Consider the following 25,782-nt stretch of genomic DNA (forward strand, 5'->3'; position numbering starts at 1 on the left):
TGCATGATTCTATTTATACAAGATACATAGAGTAGCCAAACTCATAGAAGCAGACAGTAGAATGGTGGTTATCAAGGTCTGTGGGGCAGGGGAATGGGAGGTTAGCATTTAAAGGGTATACAATTTCAGTTGGGAAAGATTAAAAAGATGGAGATGGGTAGTGGTAATGGTTGCATAACAATGACAATATATTTAATGCCACAGTACTGCACACTTAAAAGTGATTAAAATGTCAAGTTCTAGGCTTTTTGTTTGTTTGTTTGTTTTGAGACAGAGTTTCACTTTTGTTTCCCAGGTTGGAGTGCAATGGCGCAGTCTCAGCTCACCTCAACCTCCACCTCCTGGTTCAAGCGATTCTCCTGCCTCAGCCTCCTGAGTAGCTGGGATTACAGGCATGCTCCACCATGCCCAGCTAATTTTGTATTTTTAGTAGAGACGGAGTTTCTCCATGTTGGTCAGTCTTGTCTCGAGCTCCTGACCTCAGGTGATCCGCACGCCTCAACCTCTCAAAGTGCTGGGATTATAGGCCACTGTGCCCAGCCCCGGTTGTTTATATTTTATGACAATAAAAAATACATATATAAATTATTGGCCGGGTGCCGTGGCTCATGCCTGTAATCCCAGCTCTTAGGGAGGCAGAGGCAGGGGGATAGCTTGAGCCCAGGAGTTCCAGACTTGCCTGGGCAATGTAGCAAGGCCCCGTTCTCCACAAAAAGAAAAAAAAAATTTAAAAAGTGTAAAACTACATATATAAATTACAAACAAGAGGCAAACTCGAAATCCAGTTTTTTCAGAGTCCTGGAGTATACTTGATACTATCCAGCCTGTCAGTGATTATGCAGCCACTGTCTTCAATTCCTTCTTTCTCTGGATTCTTCCCAGCTGCATATCCCTCCTTAAAATGTGATAGACTTTTCCTCTTCTGGCCTGTATAAAACAGAGACAAGTTCCATTGCTCAGCAAAACTAAAATGACAAGGGAGCTTGTGAGATCGTTTCATACATCCCACATCTTTATCTGTACCAAGAGACAAGCCTGGGCCAACTCTTGTTCATTTTGTTCTGCTGAATCAGGGAAATTCCATCTCTTTTGTAGTATGTGGTCACACTAATGGGGCCTCAGGTAGGGGGACAATCTGCCAGACGTCTCTGTGTCTCTGGCCTTCCCCCTTGTATTTGGCATGAGACCAGGAACCCAGATATTTTTAAAGAGAAGGAAAGGGATGACCTGCAAATTAAGCCAGGCCAGAGGCCTGAGTTGACCATTTTTAGTCATAAACCAGAGAGGATGCTTGCTGTAGAGTAGGACTCCAGAAACCTGGTGCCTGCTGAGATGGCACCAGAATACGAAACACCTGAAAAATGGGAGATGCCAGCAGAAACAAACATAATAAAGACAGAGAAGGGTAGCCCAAGAGGCCTGGGTGCAAATTCTGCTCCATGGTTTTGGGAAACTCTCTTACCTCTCTGAGCCACAGGAAACTTAACTTATAAAATGAACACATTATTCTATAGAGTTATAATGCATAAAGGGATGACAAAATATTGTGTATGATATGCTATAGGTGCCCACAAATATTAGTTCCTCTCCTCCTGGCATCATATCAAGAGGCAGCCCCATTCTAAATGATATACTGGTCTCCCCTTAACAGACATCTGTGCATCTCTGTTGCAAAAGATGGCACCACCCAGTTTCCCCCAAATATGTCATCATCCTATTAAATGCCTACTGTGTGCATTGTGATTGTTCATCTCAGCTCTCGTTCTAGCCTTTACTTCTGATGCTTGAATTGCTTTTGCTACTTTCCTCTTATTTCTTTTAAGTCCATCTTGTCTTGCAGGTTTCAGACCACGTTTGGGGTAGGATTGTTGTTAGATGCCTGGCTAGGGCTACATGACGCAGAATGATTCTTCTGGGACTTTTGGAGCTCTTTCTTTCCTTGCCCCTACCTAAGTGGGTTTGTGCTTCAGTTTCCATGCTACCCACTACTCTCAACTATCTGCTGAGGGGTCATGTGAAATGGGAGAACAGTCAGGGCCTTAACAGTCAAACCAAACAATAATTTAATTTCTCCACATGATTCCAACTCCACCTTGAGCACTGTCTCCAGAGAATCACTTTTTAAATGCACATTTGAAAAGCGTTTGCTCTACTGGGAAAAAAAAATCAGTAGATGATATTTGCTCTTCATTTTGTCTCATAACCAGGGGCTGGCCTCCAAGGATTTTAAATGTGGAGAGGACTTTTGAGATCACTTGATGCAGAGGTGGTAAACTTCAATGCCCACCAGGGCCAAGCAGGGAAGGTAAATGAGTGATGTCAGTCAGGAAAGTGAGCTGGAAAGGCCGGGCTTTATCTAAAGGGGAAGCTGCTTCAGAGGTCCTAAGATTGATGCCCTCTGTGATTGTAGGAGCTCTAATGCACCCAAATATTTATGTGTTGGCAATTAATATCCTTAAAAATATTAATGTTGGCACTAAATACAAGTGTTTTAAGATAATATGTAAGTCAAATAAGCATATTGGCACAGCCCTGGACCACCAGTTGGCAATTTCTGACTTGTCCAAACCCTACGTTTTGCAGAAATCTGAGACATAGATACATGCTGCCCAAAGTCACATCAAACAATCCTGGGCGACTGGAATGAGAACTCAGATCCAAAGCTGATCCATAGTCTGTCCAGTATACCTCCAACTGCATGGCCTCAGTGATTCTTTCATCCCATTTGAGAAGAAGAGGAAAGAGAGAGGATGAAATGCACTTAGAATGAGGGAGTAAAAACAGGGGTAACCCTGAGGTGGAAAATATGATACCTTTCTCAAAATTTCATCGACTCAACACATTTTTGTTGAATAAATGCAATCTGCTGGCACTGTCCTAAGCACTGGGGACTCTATAGGGAACAAAACAGAAGTCCTTGCCCTTATTACTGAACTCACTTCCATTGTTTGAACCTCTCAATATTTCACCTCCAGACTTTCATAACACTCTCCCTTTGATGAGAACAGGCTTCTCCTGACAAAGCCTGGCTAAACTTACTCATTCTTCAAGATTCAGCTTAGATTCTACTTCTTCCAGGAAGCTTTCTGGCATGCACACACTCACAGATCTGTATCAGATAAACCTCCTCTGAGACCTCCCAGTGCCTTGCACTTCCCTACTGAAACACGTCTCACAGGCATTCTAATGTCCCTTGTCTCTACTAACTTCTGAGCTACACAGGAGAATATACCATGGCTATCTTGTGCACAACTTACTCTCAGCACATTGAGCAATCTGTAGCACAGAGTTGGTGTTCACTAAATTGTACAGTATCGCTCCTTCCAAGAATGGCAAACCAAGACCATGAGAGTTCCTCAGTACCAACCTCTGATAGATCCCATACTGTCCCCCACCCCTGGTCTCCTAAGATCCTCTCAGTTACCCTCTACTAGGGACCTCTCCATGTGCCCAGATCTTCCTGCCTCTCTTCATTTCTCCTTCCAGCTGCACGTTTTAATTCTGGAATCAGTCTTTGCTTTATTAGGCTTGCATTCCCTTTGAAGCCATGGCTACACATGGCCACACAAATCCTGGCATCTCGGCCTCCAACCAACAAGATCCTTGGTGACCTGACAAAACATCTGGGCAACTGACTCATCTTGGTTTTCTCTTCATTCACACGGCTTGGCACTACTTAGGCACCGCCTGAAGGTCGGGTGCTGAATCCCTGATGCCGTGACAATTTTTCTTTGGTCTCTTGAAATCATCAAGGGCTTGTATACATGCGTAAGGCTTTTTTAATCAGGGAACAGCTGGTTGTGGTAGGGGAATCTATTTGCTGTGCCCACTATTAATTAGTAACATTTTAGAAAGCAGAGCAAAGTTTATGACTAGAAGGTAAAATTGGAAGCCATATGTAAAAGCTATGGGTGATGAATATTGGATTAACATGCCATGATTGAAGGATTTTTCAGGTGAAAGACGAAGATTTCTTTTCCATGACTTTAGAGGATGAAACTATAATTAGAAGTTTCAAGGAAGAAAACTTTAGACTTTATTCTTTCAACAAAAAGGACCAAATTATAAGATACTCTTGTTGTTTTGCAATAAACATTTGTAAAATTCCTGTATTTTGAGCCACTTCATGAACCAGGCATGAAATGAACAGTTATCAAACAGAGTTCTTGCTCTCAAGGAGACTGCAGTCAAACGAGGGAAACCAACATCGAAACAGGAAAATTTGATCATGCAATGTTGAAGTGCAGTGACACATAAACCTTGTGGGAGCAGAGGAGCAGAGCACCATTTAGGGTTTTCAAACCTGGTACTACCAGCTACTGGTGACATGATCTTGAGAAAATCTCTTAACTTACCTGGTAAGATGATACTGAAACTAAAAGGATTTCACACAAGCAACATTTTGTAAACTAAAAATGGACTTAACAATGTTCATGTCCACCATTAAACTTGCCCAAATTCACACAGGACTACCTTGAAAGGTATTGAGATTCTGGTCTTAGGAAGAATTTAAGGAAGCCAGTATCTTCCTAGATAAGGGATGTTTAAAGAGAAATTCCTATACACTGGGGAGAGGCTTGTATATATGGAGAACATCTTCTTACAATGCCTTGTTTTAAATAAGATTAGTGAATTTGTTCCAAGAAATAGAGAATGTGTTGAAGTTAAGCTAGCAGCCAAGTGGCACTAAAAAATAATTCACCCCTAACAACGGAATTGAGATGGCTACCCATCAACCCTGCCCTGATTAAGAATATTTTGACTTAGATCACTAGCAAGCATAAGTGGTGAGTCCCCTTCTCTTTCTCCAGTGACACTCGATCTAGTTTCAGAATTTATTTTCCAAGATTTTGCCACCTCTCCTCCTTCCTTCCTTCCTTTCTTTCTTTCTTTCTTTTTCTTTCTGATGGAGTCTCACTCTATTGCCCAGGCTGGAGTGCAGTGACATAATCTCTGCTCACTGCAACCTCCAACTCCTAGGTTCAAGTGATTCTCCTGCCTCAGTTCCCCAAGTAGCTAGGATTACAGGCATGCACCATCACGCCTAGCTAATTTTTGTATTTTTAGTAGAGATGGGGTTTTACCATGTTGCCCAGGCTGGTCTTGAACTCCTGACCTCAGGTGATCTGCCAGCCTCAGCCTCCCAAAGTGCTGGGATTATAGGTTTGCAACCTGTCCTTCTGTCTCATCCCTCCACCATCACCAAGTCCTGTTGATCTTACTTTCTAAACCGATTTTTATTCACCTTCAGGCATTTTCTTTGTGCAGCCTTCACCATCTGTCATCTAGCCTCTAGTCCTGTTTTCTCACTTCCAGCATCCAGTATAATCCCTTCTTTAAACAATAGCCAAAGTGATCCTTTATAGATGAAAATCTCAACATATTAGTTGCTTATAGAAAACGATTCATTGCCTATCACTGGCCTCAGGATCCAGTCCAAGTTTTTTGAACAATGTGCACATTATGCTCTGGCCAGCAAAAGCAACTGCACTTCTCAAATTATCTATCTGGACTGTTCCACAGGGCCTTTGCACATGCTGTTCCCTGTGCTAGACAACATCATCCTTCTCCTAGTCTGAGTGAATCTGTGCTTCTTCATTTTTGAAATCTTCCTAAACTTTTGCCCTCCTCAATTCTCATCTATGTTAGAATTAACCACTTATCCCTTGAGGCTCCAAATGGCTGCATGTGTACCTCTATACAGTGTTTGTTAAATTAAGAAATTAAGCTGCCCACAGGACCACTTGGTGGAAAAAAAAATCAGCAAATTCATATATTCATTCTTGGGCTTTTTCTTATTATAAGAGGTCCCAAGCACTTAGCATTGAGCAAAAGAAGAAATGCAGCAAATTTCAAGATTTACTCCCTTTCTTCAACTAGCTCATGATCGCCATACAGGAGCCTGCTAATTAGACTACATAATTAGTGTCATCATGGAGATCTGAAGAATAATCAAGTGAGGTGAGATTTTTCATTTTCCTGTGCCATCTGGGGACATCGAAAGCATAACTTTCTGATGTCATATCATGAACAAAACATTTATTCAAGCAAGAGATAGTCCCATTTATGTTTCTGTGGGACAAAGGCACAGAGTAAGGATGAGCTGTTCATCCTTAAAATCTTGACTGTCCCCATAGAGTCTCAGTTGATGGGCAGGGAGCAGTAGGCAGCCCTTGCATTCTCCTCTGTGGAAGCTGCTGGCCAGTGGCAGTCCTTTCCACCAGGGACCCTATTGCCATGAAGGAGGAGGATTCAGGAGCATATTCAGCCTTTGATGGGCCACCATCTGGAGCTGTCGCATTTCTTTCCCCCAGGCAATAAAGGTGTTGTTTGGAGCTTATTAATCCAGAATAACAACAAAAAAAAGTATATAACTACATGGAGAATTTACATGGCTGGGATGGGAGTTGGCATATGAGTGCTTAACTTTTGAGGGAATGTGACAATTTTTTTTAGGAAATGTGAAAGGTAGAATGGTTACTCCTCAAGGACATTGAAAACCAATAATAACGAGCACCTTAAAATGGCATGTTAATCTTTGTAGCAACCTTTCTTCTTCATTGTAAAGATGTACAGTTCCTTGGATTGAAGTCACCCAGAATAGGAGAACATGACTGGTGGGAGTCACGGCAATCCCTGATTATGTCATTATTATTATTATTATTATTATTATTATTGGGCTTATTCAATTTCTAATGAAATTTCTAGGTCTAAAATGTGTTTCATTAGCATATTTCATCGAAAAGATTTAGCTGAACTCGTGCTTCCACAGGAATTGTGAAAGAGTAGATTGGGCACTTATATAATAGGACTCAAGAGACCTGGATTTTGTCCCAGCAAAGCCCAAGGTGAATTGACATCCCACTCTGTCCCTGAATTTTCCCATCTCTAAGACTGGGATGGGATATATTGGACAAGACAAATTTCTTTCTAGTTCTGCCTTTCTTGGCATCTATATTTCCATGAGTTTTATTATCTCAGCTATATCTCTCTTAACAATGATACTATAATAGAATACTATAAGGAAATCATCAAAGAAAGTTCACTAGAACATCAAAATTTCCATTGTGTTGATCAGGAACACGTAGCTCTGAGTTCTGTGACACTTATAAAGAAGGCCTTATAATCAACATTAGTGAAATTGTATGTTCATTAAAATATTGGTAACATTTCTAAAAACAATGATAGCCGTGTCAAGCAGGCCGCAGAATATATCCATTACACCACTATGGTGACCATAAGATATCAAATCAAGTGCATTAATTGTACTTGAGTGGACAAGTTGTCATTATGACCTTGAGATCAGTATTGAGATTCTTAGTAATGATAATTAATAATAATAATTTCTATATAGCTTTATAGTACATTCAGAACACTTTTAATATTTCTCAGTGAGTAAGGAGGGCAAGCTACTCAGAGGTGTTATCATCTGACAGATATTAGTTCTGTGATGTCAAGGTACAATGGTTACAAAGTTTACAGCATGATGTCTAGCATAAAGTGAGTGCTTGGTAAAAGTTGGATCAATTGTCATTTTCATGAGACAGGTAGGCAGGAGGAGAAATAGTTAGATCAATTATCCAAGTGCCCCATTTACCAGATCTCCTTTAGAACCCAATTCTCCTTATTTCTGAGCCTATGTACTGTTTCTATAACAATATGTTGGAAGGAAGGAAGGAAGGAAGGAGAGGGGAAGGGAGGGGAGGGAAGGGGAGGAAAGGAGGGAGGGATAGAGGGTAAGAGATGGGGAGGGGGAAGGAAGGAAGAAGGAGCAGGGGAAGGGAAGGGAAGGGAAAGGAAGGGAAGAGAAAGGAAGGGGAAGGAAAGAGGAAGGGAAAGGGGAAGGAAAGAAAAAGAAAATTGTATAATAAAAAAAGGTCTAATGAAAATATAGAATGTCATCTCTCTTTTTCCCTCATGAAATATAGACTGAGAATGAATGAATCCATTTGGATAGAATGGAATTTCTTGGAACAAGTATTTGTGGTTGAAATGGCTCCTGTAAAAGTTGTGTAACTCTCTGTTTATCATTCAGTGGGTTTTGAGCGTTTGAAATGGGCTGGGTGTGGTGTGAGATACAGACACCTATCGCAGACAGCTTCATCTTTAAGCACGTACTCTGTGCCAGGCACCATGCCAAGGGCTTTAGTGCACTATCCCATTTGTGTCTCACAATGGTGTTGAAAAGTGGATAATTTTAAGCCTATTTACAGATGAGGAAACAGAGACCAAGTAAGCGCTTAAGTAATTTGCCCAGGGACGTGTATCTTTTAAGTGACCGAGCCAGAATTTAAATCCACACTTTTTGTACTCCCAAGTCTGTTTCTAAGTCACAGAGCTTCTTCTCTAGTCTTCACATCCTGCTTGGCCAGGGAGGACATTTACATAAGAGGCAAAGTGAAGGAGCTGCCTCTGTGGAGAGACTCCTTTGTATATTGGATCATATCATTTTTATAATTGAGTTCTGTGAAGTGAAGGAGGCATTGTCATTTCCATTTCTCAGATGGCGAAACTGAGGTGCAGATGGGTAGACCGGCTGGCAGGAAGATGAGGGCAGGACAACTGCTCAGGTGCTCTGGGAATGTTTTCTCAGGAGTTAGCCTTGAGGTTGAGGTAGTGTGCGTTTATTTTCTCCTTTCTGATGACTGGCAAGAAAGGTGTTAGTGCAAAGTAGTAAAAGCAAAGTCTCGGTAGTCAAATGACTTTGGCTGAAACCCTACCATAACCTCCAGGGAGTCAGTCAGCTTCTGCTGGTAAGCCCCAGGCTCTCCATTAGGAAAGCATGGCTAAGAATTGTGCTTATTTCAAATGGGTGATGAGAAGATTTGATGCTTTAAAGTTTAGCAGTGTGCATTGTCTTAGCAAGCACCATAGAAATTTTAATTAGCACATCATCATCGCCATCATCATCATCATCAATTTTACTGTCTAGCAGCAATGGGAACTTGAATTAGCCAGCCAAGATGGAGTCAATTCATGAATTAATGTCCACATGAAAAATCCTAGGCTCACCACCTCTTTTCTGTTTTACCCTAGGTCAGTCACGTGACACTCCTTCCCCTATTTGGGCTTCAAAATTCTCATCTCTAAAGTGGAGCTAATAAAGATTCCTGCTGTTTCACCCCTTTGCAGGGAGGTCCTAATTTTTCAGTGAGGTAATGAAAGAGAAAGTCTTTTTGCAAACTCTAAAGCGGACTGGGTATATAAAGAGCCTGTGTTGCTAATTCATCTTTAAGTATTTTTCTATTTTTTAAATAGCTAACATTCATGCATAAATATACTTCCATTGTGGATATAAAAGACAAAAATATAGACAAAACGAAAGTCCTCTGGACTCATTTTTATATGCTTACCCTGGGCTCTCTCAATCTCTTCTTCACAGGTCCCCCAGTATGTACCATCCCAATCCCTGTTTCTATCATACTCAGTTTGTTGTTGTTGTTATTTAATATTTTGCTTTTCTAATGAAATATATGGCAAAGTGGTTAAGTGATGGGTTCAGGACTCAAACTGCCTGAGTTTGAATTGTAGCTCTATCATATTTTAACAACGTGGATAAGTTGTTTTTCCTCTCCGGTCAATTTTCTTCTCTGTAAAGTGAGTGCACAAACTCAGGACTTTGTTGTGAGGATTGACTATGTTAATGCAGCACCCAACATTTAGTGATTCTTAGTATATGTTAATAGTGTTACCACTGGACAGGTAAGTTAATGAAGACATGGGTCATACTTGAATCCTTGACACTTAGCCTGTTGCCAGATGCCCAGTGGGTGATTGATAAACATTTATTCAGTTGGTAGAAGAATGCTACATTCATTTTTATCTGAAGATGCCACTAAGGAGTGGGGAAAACGCAGTAGAAAGACTATTAAAATGAAAATAGCCTACATTACTGGAGTGAAAACTCTGTACCAGACAAGCCCCGAATACTTAGTAAATACTGACTCATTTAACACTCACAGAAACCCCAAACAGTAGATCTTCTTATTACTGCTCTCATTTTATCAGTGAATGAACTGACTCACAGGTTAAATCTCTTGCACATGGTCATATAGCCAGAATTCGAACCTGGCCAGTGTGTGGCAGGGAGGAACTTTTGTTCCTGGCATAGGAACTTTTCGTTTCTCTCCAATCCTGCTTTTCTACCCATAAAAGTTTGTTAACTGACCTCTCATGAAGATGCTGAGTAACTTGGCTGGTAATAACCACACAATGGTTTCTCCACTTGTCTATCTGGGTTGATAGTATTCACTCTCTCCCCTCTAAATGATGAATATCATAATGCAGGACATAAAAATCAGTTAATATTGCCTTTGAGAACTTATGCATGACAGTGACCAAACAGTCTGAGAAAGGTGTTGAGATAATTTGGTAGGTTGAAGTCTGATGGGTTGGGTAAGCCTGCTGTCCAGAGAACCACTTCTATACTTAGAGCCCATTGAACTTCAAGACCTAGCTTACCATCCTGAACTGTGTTCAGAAGTGATACAGAATGACTAGAGTGCTGATGAGAATCAGGGAAGAACTGAATGGGAAGGACTCTCAGTGGGCACATCATCCAGGAGTCTTAACAGGATTATCATTGGAATCAGGAAGGAAATTACCAAATCTGTAAAATAAGATGTGAAATTGTGTATAAACATGGGGTAATATTCAGAGTCATTTAATAATGTATAGGAAATTGGGTAATGTTTAGAGTCATTTAATACTGTGCAGTTCATAGAAAACCAACCAATCAGAAAGGACTTTGATTCTATAGAACAGAAAGGACAGTGGTCCCAGAGAACAGCTATACTAGGGCTTATCTGCTGCCCATAAGACCAGGAACCAGGTCAGTTTCCATTTTCAAAGTTCTAACAGGTTCTCAAAGAGAAAAATAAAAGATCTGTCTAAAGCAACACAGGAATTTAGTGGCAGAAGTGAGCCCAGAGCCTGGACTCTTGAGTCCCACTAGAGTTCTTCAATCAGTCTAGTCTGTCCCATGGCCCTTACTGAACACTGCAAGAGCAGATCCAAGTGTGAGCTCATCATTTCTCAACATGACAGTGTAAAATAAGTTTAAGCTTCCCTTTCTTCTGAGGAGCACAACGTACTCTCCATAAACTAGGGCCACTGTCTAAAGTTATTATTATTTATTAACTGTTTGAAATTGGTGGTTTCACTATTCACAATAGCAATGATATGGAATCAATGTAAACGCCCATCAATGGTAAACTGAATTTTAAAAATGTGGTTCATATACACCATAGAGTACTATGCTACCATAAAAAAAAATGAGGTCGTGTCTTTTGTAGCAGCACAAATGGGGCTGGAGGCCATTATTCTAAGCAAACTAATACCGGAACAGAAAACCAGATACTGCAAGTTCTCACTTATAAGTGGGAGCTAAAAACATTGAGTACATGTGAACACAAAGAAAGGAACCACAGATAATAGGGACTACTTGAGGGTGTATGGTGGGAGGAGGGTAAGGATAAAAAATATTGGGTACTATGGTTTATTACCTGGGTGACAAAATAATGTATAAATCGAACCCCGCAACACACAATTTACTTATATAACAAACCTGCACATGTACCTTCGAACATAAAAGTTATAAAAATACAAAAATAAAAAAGGAAAAAATAATAAAATAAAATTAGTGTTTTTATGCATGGTCCAAGTCAGTCCAGGGTCTGTATGCTCCTAGGATTATGTGATGCTTTCTCTCAATGTTCATTGTAATAGTATTGCCTATGGACCTAAGTTTGGAGGGCTGGCCACTGTTGGTTCCCTTTATCAGTGAAGTTAAGGACTGACTTGAGGCACTGCACAGTAAATCTCCAGTTATCATGAAGGAACTTTCAAATTTCTCATTGCTGTAGTTAAAGGTTAAGAATATGGACTTTGGAGCCAATTGTATTTGGTTTTTGATTGTTGCAAATTTATGCAGTAGTCTAAAGATGTTTTTCTTCTCTATGTAATGAAGATAATCATATTACCTGCCTCCTAGTGTTCTTATAAAGACTAAATAATGTAATGTATAAACACTCACCCCATAAAACACCAATAAATGTCCACTATTCATAACAATACTAATAATAATTTTAAGAATGAAAAATCATGCTAGTCAGCTAGCCAGGCATTAACATATTGTTGGGCACATAATTGACAATAGATAAATAAATAATTATTGATGAATAAATGAATTATCATCATCTACAATAACAGAAGCAGCATTTTAGTAGAAAGCATATTGGTTAGGAAATTCTCACTTTGGGATTATTTGGATGTGTGACTTTGGGAGAGTCCTTTCCCCTCTGTGGATCTTTATTTGTAAATTGAGAGTGTTAGATTTAACAAATTATAAAGCACTTTCTGTTAAAACACACACACACACACGCATGCACACACACACACACACACAAAACTACAATGAGCTGGTATGTCAGATACTAATGGCTAACATCATCCTTATATACCATCTAGCCAAGGTTATGTCCCCGTGACAAGCTAAGTAGCAACGTAAGGCTGTGCATGACCGTGCTGGCTCAATGGCTTGGGGATTAGGTATGAGAGTTTCAGAAGAGAGAGAGATTAATTCCAGTTGGTGGAAGGTATAAGGAAACTTTCCTGAAAGAGTCAGGACTTTCTTCAAATGAATTTTAAGAATTTGTAGGACTCAAACTAAGGTGTGGGAGAAGCATGGCAAAATTCTGGAAGTCAGACATAGCTAAGGGTTATGGAAGTTTCACAGAGTTCACCAAATGTTCACTCAACTCGTATTCAGTATAAAACACAGAGGGTAGGCCGGGCGCGGTGGCTCATGCCTGTAATCACAGCACTTGGGAGGCCAAGGCGGGTGGATCATCTAAGGTCAGGAGTTCGAGACCAGCCTGGCCAACATGGTGAAACCCCGTCTCTACTAAAAATACAAAAAATTAGCCAGGCATGGTGGCGGTCACCTGTAATCCCAGCAACTCAGGAGGCTGAGGCAGAAGAATCACTTGAACACAGGAGGCAGAGGTTGCAGTGAGCTGAGATTGCGCCACTGTATTCCAGCCTGGGTGACAAGAGTGAGACTCCATCTTAAAAAACAAACAAACAAAACAAAACAAAACAAAAACAAAAAAACACAGAGGGTAAACCCCATGAGGGGTTGCAAAAGGCAAAAGACTCAAGTCTCATCTTCCAGAAGCTTCAAGTGTGGCATAGAAAGGAATACAGCAGCATAAATCTAAAATACAGGAGAGAGGGATAAAAACTAATCCTCTAGGAATGATTTCTTTTAATGTTTCATCAAGAACAATGTTATGAAGATATTTGCATTCCATTGAAGTCAAAGCACATAGGTTAGAGTTCTGCTTTGAACATATATCTTCTAGCTAGGTGATTCCGGGTAAATTGCTGCCTCTTTCTGAACCTCAGTTTCCTATCTTTTCAAACAGACAGCAAAACCTACCTATTTGAGTTGCTGTGAGGATGTAGGTTAGGTCCACGCATGGCACAGAGAAGGGGCTCAGCAAGTCATGCTATTCCCAATTGCTATAGATTGAGCTCATCACAAAGCATTGCTGAATTAGTTTCCCATGAGAAAGTCTTCACTGAACAAAAATTAATTGCACGCCTTCAATCTCAGTTGATATAAAAGTGGCCAATTAGACAGAGATTCTGCAATTTCTGGAAAAAAATTGAAAAAAGAAAAACAGATCTGAAAGCATTGTCCATTATATGACTCAAGGCCTCCTCTCAAATAAACCACAAGATACATTTGTCCTAGAATTAAGCAGAAGGGGTTATCAAACGTTTCATTTTCCACTCAATAAAACACTGCAACATGTACTGAATGAAGAGAACGCCCACCATGGCCCATTTCTGATTTCTCTCAAAGCTTCCTCTTCCAGGAGATTATCAAGATACTTTCCTGATTAAAATTTAAAACAATAGCAAGATTAAAGGTGGATTAGAGGCAGGCCAGCCAAACAGCTAAGAACGTGAACTTTGGAGAGAGATAGCCTTGGTTCAAATGTCTCATGGAATCTCACCAACTTTTTAAAAATCTCATTATTTTCAGCTTCATTTTTTTAATCTGAAAAATTGAGGAAAATAAGAAACATTACAGATTATAATTTGAGGATTAAATGAATGTAAAATTAAATATATGTAACCAATCAGAATAGTGTCTGTCACACTAAATCGTAGCTAATTATTATTACTAAAGGAATAATAAATGAAATTTATAAAATAATATGCCTTTTTACAATTTTTTTAAAGCACGCAATATAGGGCACCTTGGCATGAGTCAAAGGACCAGGGTTGCAATGCAGACATTTCTATTTTAGTTTCCTAGTCTTAAACCTGCAGGAAGGTTAAGAAACAACCCTAGTTGATTCTAAGCCAACCACTACTGGACACAAAAATTTCAAAAACATACAGAGGAAAGCATTCTGAGGTCACCATCTTCACTTCTAGCCTCAGAGGTCCCTGACTCCCAACCCCCTACCTCCAGCTCAGGCAAACAATCTGATCACCAGCTCTCTTTCTGTGCAGCTCTAAACTCAGAACAGCAATAAGTAAATCACCGTATTAATTTTTGTTTCCGAAGGATCTTGGGGATTCTCAAAACTACTCTGGGCTGTGGGTAAATTTGTTTTTCATATGATTTAAGCAGACAGAAGGACAGATAGAAACTGCTGCGCAATTCGGATAAACTGGGTTCAGACTTACCTCCTAGTCTTGTGAAGTTAAAAACTTAGTACAGGGTCCAACACATAGTGGGTGCTTAATATGAGGGAGTTATTATGACTGCTGGTGTAATTATTACAATTGTCAACTCTAGTATACATGTTAAATTAATACAACTAAACTTCTGTTGGTGGGAAGTAAAGAAGTTAATGTTTATCCAACACCCACTGACATATGTACTCATCACTGTGCAACATGATATCCACGTCTTATTTAATCTTCCAGATAACCCCATGAAATCCATAAAAATGAAAAATGAGATTCAAAAGGTTAAGTGATTTTTCCTATCGCCTTGAGCTAGTACACAGAGTGCTAGATTTGGATTGGCTGGGCTCTCCATTATTTATTTAGTCTCTCCAGTTCAGTGTTGTTTTTTTTTTCCTGTAAAATGGGATGATTATTAGATCTCTTCTGTAAGTTTGTTATAAGGATTAGATGGGATCGTTCCAATAAAAAGCTCTTACATATTGCTTGGAACACAGTGCATACTCAATCATTGTAAGCTGTTATTATAATTGTTATTTAGCAAAGATAGGATTTGAACCCAATTTATTCTACTTCAAAGCCTACATTCTTTTAGTGACCTTCACTTGAGCAACTGATGAACTATATCATCAGGGTGTTCACAGATGCATCATCTGGGAAAACTGAGGCAGAGAAAACAAAGAAATTAAATTAATCGTTTATTAAGAAACTAATAGACTCATAGCACCATGATTGGCACCACAGGAGAAAATAAAGAAGCTATAAAACATATATAAATATATATACTTAAATTCAACAGGGGTTGTGGACAAACATCTTTATGCACAGCACTGAGCTAGGCAGTTGGGAAAGAAATATGAATGCAACAGTCTCTGACCCAAATGGAAAAAAGAAGCATGCCAATATATAATTATGCCTGAGAGTTTGCTTTGAGGGTGTGCTGATAGAAATTCAGAAGCAGTTCTACAAGGGCCCAGAGGAGGGAGCCCTTCAGGCTGCTCGGGGAGGGGTGCAGTCAGTTGAAGATTCTCTGAGCAGGTGACAGAACTGGCCCTTGAAGATTCTTACCTTTAAAGGTCTTCACCCTTGAAGGGTTCTAATCTTAGAGGAAAGATATAAGCAGAACACTACACTAAGAACAATGGGAGATCCTATCTCAGTGAGTTCCAGATTCTGTGAGACAGACAATGCTTGCTTTAGTAATTCTAAGATGAGAATTATCCATCTGGCTTGACATAAGAAGTACATAGGGCTCTGGCTCCAGAGAAAAGCTGAGAAAAAAAGCTCAAAGGGCCATTAAAAATTAGAACTGTGGAAATGAAAAGAGGGTACTTATTTATTGAGCACCTACTATGTCATGCAACACACTAATCTAATCCTCATGACAACTCCCTGGTAAGGTCACAGAGACTCAGAGAAATTAAGCAACTTGCTGAGAGTCATAGGAACCCAAGTCAGGGTGACTCTGAAACGTACTTTTAACCACCCTCACCCACATTCAAATCAGTCTCAATCTTTAGGGCTCTACTTTGATGTTACTTTTCTAACTTCCAGTAGAATCTTATGTCCTTTCTGGAAAAACGCTTTTAGTAATTACCAAACAAAATGAACACTGAAGGAGTATATTATAAGAATGAAGAAACAGAGTCAAAGTACCTTTTAGGAAAAAATCCCCAGGAACTTAAGGGAGTCCCTGGGGAGGAGGGCTGGAAGGAAGGAAACTAACTGAATATTGGATGACTAGATGGGAATTGTTGCCTTACTCTGATAATTAGAGGCTACATTATATTTCAAATCTGGAAGTGATCTTAGGAATATTTGATTCCAGTTTTTTCATTTTACATTAGAACAGAATGAGATCTAAAGATCCTGCACAAAGCAGAATAAGATCCTGAGTCACCTGACATTCAAACGATTGCTCTCCTACTAAAAATGATTAAAAGAGAGGGAACACATCCATAAAAAATCAAGTGTTGTAGTAAAAGAGGGATAGCAGCACATGATACATTATATGTACATACATATGTGTGTGTATATATATGAAGGTCTTTTATGTGTACATATATATATGAATGTCAGTCATAGATCAAGGGTTAGGGTGGGTCATGAACCAAGAATTAAATTTCATCTAATTTTATGCACTCAATTAAAAACAAGCAAATATATACATACATATATGCATAAAGAGTTAGAATGGCTTCCAAGACAGATGGAAACAAATAGTAAATGTATGTTCAATGAATGGATGAGTGAAATGTCTTGCCAAATGATCCCAATGCATTTGGGGACTGAGATCAAGGAGTTCAAGGACCCATAAGACATGAACTTCATTGTCCCTTCGTTTTCCTGCCTCCTAGAGGAGAGAAATAACTTGGCCTCCTCAATTCTTGTTTGTCTTTAAGAACCTGAGGAGCACTTTGTCTTTGACAACAATAATAGAACAAACGGTATTCGTATATCATTTTTACTGTTTACAAAAGATTATACCCCAGAGCATATCTTGTCCTCAAAATAAATTTGCCAAGTAGATATTCCCATTTTAAAGGTAAGGAAGTGGAAGGGAAGAGAAATGAAGTGACTTCCTCAAGGCCAGAGAACTGATATGTGTTGGAGGGAGTAGGAAATGAGAAGTAAAAATCTTGTGTTCCTACTGCTGGTCTGAGAATTGAATAATTCCCAGTTGTCTAGGAATATTCAAAATTATTGTATACAATGACTTAAAATCCCCCTGGAAGACATGCAGTTTCTAAATGCCTAATTGCCACAACTGAAGTAAATCAGTAGTCATGGTCCAACCTCTGTTGGAGAGGAAGGGGGATTTTGAATGATACAATTTATGTTGTTCAACATAGCTCTCTTTTTATCCAATGGCAACCTTTTACAGATGACTTGGAGTTGCAAAAAGTCAAAGATTTGCTCAGGCAAATTACTTATTCATGACATTGTGCACCCAAGATTTTCTTTCCTCCAGCCAGTCTCTGGAAACACGTTTAGGTTATTGTGCTATTTTCATTTTATGACTACAGAAACAGAGTTCAAACGTTCCTAGTCTAAGACTATACAGCAACTTCTTTCTAAACTAGGAAGGTATGAATCTGAGATCTCCCATTTTCAGAAAGCTTCCATAATCTTTGCATATATCGCATTCCAGCTTTCATAGAGGGGATGTCTTAGTCATTTGCTCATCCGACAAATCGTCATACTTTCACCAACAAACATTCTTCCCTGATTTTCTCTCTTCCTGAAGCGTGTAGCAATGTTCCCAGCTCTCAAGAAAGATCTGGAGCAGCTCGGAAGATAAGAGCAATTGAAGAAGAAAGTTACAATTTAGTGGAGTTAATTTCATCGCAGGCTTTCAGCACGCTATTCACATGCAAACTTCACACAGAATATTTTTATCACTACCTTATTGGAATAGATTGGTAATTAATAGTTTGTAATCCACCACTGCTAACACGTTTTGACTTATTAAACACTTGGACAAAATAAAAGAAGATCTGTTTTGCCATAAGGGGGAGCTTTTGAGTTCTATAAAGAGGGGGAAAAAAGAAGAAAAAAATATATTACATGTATGTCCCAGTTCAAAAACAGACCTACAAAGCAGCAAATGGTGAGATCCTTAACTGTGACTTTAACAATTTCAGAGGACCTGAATTGCTTAAGTTGAAAAAACTACGCAAATTAATATTTTTCTCTCATTTTCTTCCTATAAAATTAAAATAATTTCTAATGACCAACAGAGTATTTTAAAGAGTATTCGGGGGAATTCAGAGACCCAGTTGTACTAGGACTACAGCTTCTGAAAGGCAGACGTCCTGGACAGTGCCTTTCTTCTATTTTCTTCTGATGATTCCATAAGAACTTTGGAAACATTTGGGTTAGCTGAAGCCAGCCTTATCTGGGGGCTCAGAAAAGAGGGGAATGGTTCATCATCGTACAACTTTAAGGAAATTCTGAGAGGGAAAAGGACAGGGGAAACAAAAAAAAAAAAGAGGGAAAAGAAGAGGTAAGGAGGTAAAGGGAGAGGAGAGAGGAAGCGGGAAGAAGAGTAAGGGAGAGAGTGAGAAAAAGAGAAGAGGGAGAGGGAGGAAGGGAGAGAGAGAGAGAGAATTAAAAAAAAAAATCTAAGAATCAAGTTTCAAGACTCTTTATGTGCTACAGAAAAGGATGAGGTTTACCAGCAAAGTGCAAAGGGGATCCTAAGAGAAGGACAGATTTTTCTCCTGCCATCAGAAATAATAATAATAAGTAGGGGGAGTGAGGGAGGGAAAAAAAGCAAGCAAAACAAAACAAAAACAGGAATGTGTGTTTTGAGCAGGAATGAGGAGAGCTGGGAGGACCGTAAGGGGGTGTGTACAGAATTTCATTAAATTGTTACTTTAAGATTGTCTTCTTAAAAAAAAAAAAAAAGAGAGAGAGAGAGAGAGAAAAGGAGGGGGTGGAGAAGCGGGAGCGAAGGAAAGGAGGCAAACGGCAAAGTGAAGGAAAGCTGGATAGCTCGGCCTCTCCAAACTGATTGATTAGTCATGATCCCCGCAGTTTTAACAGGGACTCATTCAATTGGGAAGGTGGAGCGCTGGGGAGCAGATTAGCATACGCTTGTTTACTCATCTTCTGAGGGATTTTTTCCCCCTCTTTCCTTTCATTTTGAGAAGAAGGAGGGAGGGGAGGGGGGACTGGGGGGGAGAAGGGGGCTGTGGCTTGTGTTATAAAGGACGCAAAAAATAAATAAATTAGAGCATCTTTTGGGGGGAGGGAATTCAGCGGATCAGTCTTAGAGGAGCTTTTTTTTGGAGCGAGAAATCATATAAAATAAAATGAAATAAAACAAGGAGGAAGGCAACCAGCTGTTAGGGGGGAAAATAAGGCAGATAAAGGAGCGGGGAGAGAAATTAATTGCCAACCAGGAGGAGTTGGGCTGTATTTTTCAAAGGTGGGGAGAGTGGAGCACACACCTTGAGGAGGAAAGCGAGAAAGAAAAGAAAAAAGCAAGTGGAAGGGGGGGCTCGCCCAAGAAGGGTGAAGAAGCGAAGAAAGTCGAGGCGCCGAGGCTCCCAAAGCTGGCAGCTCCGGGCGGCGGTGCAGGGGCGAAGGGGGGGCGGGGGGAACCGTCGGACATGCGGCTCTGGAGTTGGGTGCTGCACCTGGGGCTGCTGAGCGCCGCGCTGGGCTGCGGGCTGGCCGAGCGTCCCCGCCGGGCCCGGAGAGACCCGCGGGCCGGCCGACCCCCGCGCCCCGCCGCTGGCCCGGCCACCTGCGCCACCCGGGCGGCCCGCGGCCGCCGCGCCTCGCCGCCGCCGCCGCCGCCGCCGGGCGGTGCCTGGGAAGCCGTGCGCGTCCCCCGGCGGCGGCAGCAGCGGGAGGCGAGGGGCGCCACAGAGGAGCCGAGCCCGCCGAGCCGGGCGCTCTATTTCAGCGGGCGAGGCGAGCAGCTGCGCCTCCGGGCCGACCTCGAGCTGCCCCGGGACGCGTTCACGCTGCAAGTGTGGCTGCGAGCGGAGGGGGGCCAGAGGTCTCCGGCAGTGATCACAGGTAGGTGAGGGCGCCCCGGCGGGCGCTGCACGGTCCCTGCGGCCCCAGAGGCGCGCGGGTGTCTGGGCGCGGGTGGCGGGCGGGTCGGGGGCTTGCAGGCGTGTCTGTGCGGGAGCTGCCCCGCGAGCGGCGCAGAGACATCCGGGCGAGCTGAGAGCCTCACTTTGCCCCATCGGTGGAATGGGCACACTCGGAAGGCGTAGCTGCTCGATCCCTGGGAGGAACCTGGGGAGCCCTCCTGGCGGCCCCGCGGCCCCTCGGCCAGTGAGGGCTGGTTCCCGGAGCCTAGGGCACGTAACCCGTGCTCCGAATAGTCAGATGCACTCTCTCCGTTTGGGATGAAAGGGAGGATGACCCAATTGAGATGCATGTGAAAGGAGACTTGGGGACCGTTGATTTCTTTGACGTTTTAATGGGGGTAACTCCCCTTCATTAGGCCCCATTCCCCTGAAAGCCGGCAAGGGCAAGGTTGTTGTACTCGCCAGGACTTAGAAGTCCTCGAAGTGCCCCAAAGTTGCTCACTGATTGAAGCCTGCCTCTGGGACTCACCCTCACCCCCTCCACGCCATCCCATGTCCTAGCTTTTAAAGCCCAGTGCCTGTCACTCGGGGCTGGGACGAGACCTTCCTAACGCATACCCCGCCAGCGTTCCCCAGACGCGGCTGCGAAACGGGGCGCTTTTTTCATATGGGACTTTATGAGCCCGTAATGAATTTGAGTTCTCCCTCCTCAACCTCCCTCTCTCTCCCCTTCGCTGTTCCACAGCAAAGCCTATAGTGAAACCGGACACTTTGCAAGGATTGCAAACCTTAGAAATGCTCCAGCATCCATTTCCCCCCTCTAAATGAATCTGTGGAAATGCCTTTAATAAAACTGGGGAGCGGAGGTGGGGGCGGCGCTGGAAGAGAGGAGGAAAGTTTTGCCTTTTCTGTCCGGGAGATTCCCTTTCTGCACAAACAATCTTGCCATGTCCTGGGACGTCTTAAAATGAGAGTAGGGGTTCCCCCTTCACTGCAGCCAGGAAACGTGTGAAGGCGTTTTGCGATCCCATCCCCTCACACACACACTTTCTTAGAAGGGAAAGCTGTGAGCTCTTCGGGCAGTTTTGCTTCTTCCTGTGTTTCCATGGCTTGGACTTTCACAGATGTAGCACTGACTATCCAGTTGACATGAAGACCCTTTTAGGAGACCCACACTCTGCTGCTATCCCAAGAATACGTCTCCCAAAGCTCCCGCTTGCCAGCTATCAAAGGAGAACGATACAGTGATTCCCCCCAACAACCCACAACTGACGTCATCGCATGCTATTTTTCCTTTTTTTTTTTTTCCCGGGAAGAAGAAGGAAACTGAACTCATTCACTTTTAACTCGCAAGCCCTATTTGCTCAGAGGAGGGTCTAATTTGGAACAGAGGAGACGTTATCCATAATAATAATGACGATGGTGATAATTTAGGGCTGTAGTATGTTGACTTCTCTTTCCAAACATGTGAAAAAGCAAAGAGACTGCTGCTTGGAGGTGATTTTTTTTTTAATCTGTAGGTCTGGTTTTTCCTAGTCTTTACCTGTCGTACCAGTGATTTGGAAGGCATTCCCTGGAGAGAGGAGAGCACAGGGTTATGCAGGTATCATCAGTGAAAGGGCAGTGAATGCATTTTAACTATGTAAGTGTGTCTACATAAATACGTGTGTGTATATATATATATATAACACCTGGGATTCCACAGGAGACTGCTTTATAAATGTCTATAATTCAGACAAGGAGCCTCTCTTCACACGCATTCTCTTGAGCACTCATTCACTCTCTCACACAAAGATTGTTGCAGTAAAATACTTTAATTGGATGGGGGACGTTAGGTTATTATTGCTTGTATAAAATGCCTGGTCCATTTTATGTGTAGAAATAACATTCCTCTCAAAACGAAAAAAATAAAATAAATAAATAAGCACTGCTGTCGTGTAGCACCAGAAAGCCAGGAGCTTTTCTCCTGAGGATTCTGGTGGATTTCTTTTCCCTCCCCTAGTTGAGTTGGAGCCAGATTTGGCGGTGTGTAAACACCTGGCTCTGAGCCAGAAAAGACTCATTCTGCATATCCTCCACATGGTACAGGCTGTTGGACTAAAAAGAACCTGCTTCTCCTTGAATTAAAAAGCAAACAAACAGAGGTTCTTTGCAGAAGTACTTTTTCAGCTCCCTCCTTCGTGTAAGTTTGGGCTGGGAGAGCCAGGACCCAGGTGGGTAGCAAGGATCCGGTGCTAAGGCTCACCCTCTCGCTGCGACCTCAGGTGCCCAGTTTGCTGCCTGACCTCTGCTGGCTTTCTCTGGCTGGGCGTTGCCACTTTCCTAGGAATCCCTGGTCACCTATCTTGAGAGAGCAGTCATCGCTCAGCAGGGACCGCGCTGCTATTTCAGGCAGAGAGTTGCTGTCTTGCTGTCAGGCCAGGCTGCCTTACATCACTCTTTGCTGCAGGATTCAATTGGGTTTCGTAAAGGTCTAATTTTACGGTGCTGTTAACCGGGTCTGTCGTCTGGCAGAGGCAGGCCTTGCCGCTCCTGGTAGGCGGGCTATGCTCCCAGATCCGCCCGGGATGCTATTTCTGCCCCGGTTCAAACTTCACTGACACCAGTTCAGACAGGCGCTCGGAGAGACAGAGACGGGGGGAAGGAGCGAAGGAGCAGTTTGCTTCTGAAGCTCAGAAAACATGCCTTTTATTTTTCTGAAAGGAAAAGAGAAAAATATATATATTAATACATAAAAAAAGGGAAGGCTTATGCAGGCAAAAACAAAGCCAAAGTTAGAAAGTGCCTATGTGTAGGATTCTCTGGACAGTCCACCAGTGGATGGTCTTTAGGATTGAAGAATCCTTTAAGGCTGCTGTGAGAAGGGTCCTCAGAGGTTACCCAAGCCAGTTTCCCTTTTGGCCGAATGGGGAGAGAGACACACAGAGAGGGGAGGGGTGTGTGCTGGATGACACAGCTCCTCAGCGGCAGGAACTAGGATTTAATCCCTGGCATCTGACTTCCAGGCCTTGCCCCCTGCATGGCTGAGAGAATGTGTCTCATAAACACCATCACCTCTCATCCCACACGGACCCACCACCCACACACAGCCTTCAGCCTTCATGCATAGCAATTTGGGCTCCCTTTCAAGTCAGGGGATGAGGGGTTGTTTCTGACACATCCCTTTGCTTTTGTACCACACCAGGCAGGAGGAACCAGACCCCTGTTCCTCATCTCCAACTGCCCCCCCAACACCCCTCCAGTTTGAAAGAAAAGGAAAACAAAAGACTCAATTTGCTCCATCAAGCAGAGGCCTTGAGCAGCAGTTAATCTTGTTAAAGTTTCTCCCGACCTGTTAGATAAGTGAAATGTGGACCCCACAAGTACTGCCCTCCTCCCACCCCGTCCCACTCCCCTTTCCTTAGTGATTCAGAATTCCTGCTCAGAAGGAGAAAAGGATTTACCTGAATCCCATCCAGCACCTCTGCTTGCCGGCCTGTTTTCTTTTGTTCTAATGGTTGAACTGGATTAAGTGTGCTGGTTACTTCCAAGAATCTTTTTTTCCTTCCCTTCTGCACCCCCACTTCCTAGTATCCACCCAACCCTCAAAAAAGAGTACCCACATTTTCTCCACTTCAGCATTGCTGTAACAGTGAAGGCTGGGTTTAATTATATGGCTAGGAGTCCATATATTAACAAGGCTTTTCCCCAATATCTGTAGTCCTACCTGGGATCTAGAATATTGTAATAGTTAGAACTCAGTTTTAGTGGCCAGGTTACCTAAGTGGAATCTCTGCCCCTAACTAACTGTGTGACCTTAGGCAAGCAAGCTAGTGGACTTCTCTGGACTTCATTCACCTTCCTCAAGTACAGAGTGATGATGGCACAAGTACCTGTATCATAGAGTTGTATAAATGCTAAGAGAACTTGGATGTGGAAGGTACTTAAAACTGGACTTGGTATGTAGTAAGTGCTCAACAAACTTCATTCTTGTTAGACATGATTTTCCAAATATCTCAGTCTTGGCTTTCTGGACTGGGGAACACTTGAAGGTATGAAGAAATCCAACTCTACCTGGGTGCTTCCTTGATGATGCTGGGCACTTTCCTTGTGCCAGCATGTTTTGCCCTCACAACTACCCTGAGAAGTGTGTATCATCGCCTGTACTTCACAAAAGAGGAATCTGAGTTTCAGAGAGTTGAAATGACTTGGTCTAAAGTCCCACAGGTTCTCAGTGGACAGAGCCTAGATGTGAACCCAAGTCCTCATTTCCTCTGTCAGCAGTCTTTTTGGAGAAAGAAGAAATGATTCACATGCTCTTCCTTAATCTTTCTGTGGAACATTTCCATTCCTTTCTGCATCTCTATGTGTCAACCATATACCTACGGATCAAAGAGGGTGAGAAATGGATATAAATCTCAACTGAAGCCCTGCATGACCTGGCAGATCTGTTTTTCTTTTCACATCAAATTATCAGACAGACAGGCTTGGAATTTCTCTTACATGCTGTGTAATTTGAATCAAGTCACTTCATCCATCTATCCCTTGGTTTACTTATCTATAAAATGGGCATAATGACATCAGGATAGTTCAATGAAATAAACAAGCAAAAAGTACCCAGTGCAGTGTCAACTTGTATTAGGGACTCAGTCAAGGGTAGCCGGATCTAGGAAGTAGCTGCATCTCTTTTTCCAGTTTGTGGCTTTGGCTTTCAAAAAGTGGGGCCTGTTTGTAAGGCTTCCCCTCTTCAGTTGCTGGGGAGTCTCTCTAGAGTAGATAATGTATCTACATTAGACTCCTTCAAATACCTTTCTTTCACTTTGATCTTCTCCTCTTTGACATGCTAGGATGACCCCTCGGTAATAAGAGCCAAAGGAGGCCCAGAACCACTGAGACCTGTAAACAGGAAAACAAGTTAGCATTCAGAGAGAGCAAGCACCTCCAGAAAAGGAAGCCACACAGATCTACTGTCGGCCTCTTGCTCCTTCCCCAGGTGCTCCCCAAACTCTCACCTTCCCTTGAGCTGCCACTCAGTGAACAAATAGAAGTGATAAAGGCTGTGAAACCTGGGAAAGCACCTCCCATTTTTCCCTGCACAGAGGAAGGCAAAATTAAGGTCCAGAGATATGGAACTCGGGAGTGTGGGTTGTGTATGGCCAGCCTGGACATGAACTCGGTGATCATCTTGGTCAAACAGCTCACTGTGCAACAGGAAAGTTGAGGACCAGGGTCACACAAAATTAAACTGTATTCACAGGTGATCCCCTCTAGATGGTCTGAGAGATCATTTGGTCCAGCAATTCCCATTCCTGGCTGCACCTGGAATAACCAGCTTTTAAAACATCCTTCTGCCCAGGCTGCACCCCAGGGATTCTGATGTTGTGGGTCTGGGGTTGGCCTGGGAACGGGTGTTTCCCAAAGCCTTCTCAGGTGATGTTGAAGGACAACTAGTGAAAATAATTACTGATGTAGTCTGACATACCCTTGTTCTGCAGAGGCCCAAAGGGGAAATGATGTTCCCTGCTTACTGAGCTGGGTAGTA

The 25,782-nt window shown here is 42.3% G+C and overlaps 1 protein-coding gene and 1 long non-coding RNA gene across 3 annotated transcripts in view; one reads left to right on the plus strand and one right to left on the minus strand.

Moving 5' to 3' along the window:
- The first annotated feature begins 19,148 nt into the window (after positions 1-19,148).
- PAPPA (pappalysin 1) overlaps positions 19,149-25,782 on the plus strand; it is a 248,661-nt gene continuing 242,027 nt past the window's right edge. Inside the window, exon 1 of the mRNA XM_024252110.3 lies at positions 19,149-20,241. Within this exon, the coding sequence (XP_024107878.3) occupies positions 19,827-20,241 (415 nt within the window). The 5' untranslated portion in view covers positions 19,149-19,826. The remainder of the gene's footprint in view (positions 20,242-25,782) is intronic.
- The window catches only part of LOC129048000 (uncharacterized), a 116,444-nt gene continuing 110,888 nt past the window's right edge, over positions 20,227-25,782 (minus strand). For both annotated transcript variants that reach the window (XR_008509962.2, XR_008509961.2), the window contains 2 exons: positions 25,049-25,136; positions 20,227-22,957 (listed from right to left, as the gene is read on the minus strand). This is a non-coding gene — a long non-coding RNA (uncharacterized LOC129048000). The remainder of the gene's footprint in view (positions 22,958-25,048; positions 25,137-25,782) is intronic.

This window comes from Pongo abelii, chromosome 13 (assembly GCF_028885655.2).
Source record: "Pongo abelii isolate AG06213 chromosome 13, NHGRI_mPonAbe1-v2.0_pri, whole genome shotgun sequence".
NCBI classification, from domain to species: domain Eukaryota; kingdom Metazoa; phylum Chordata; class Mammalia; order Primates; family Hominidae; genus Pongo; species Pongo abelii.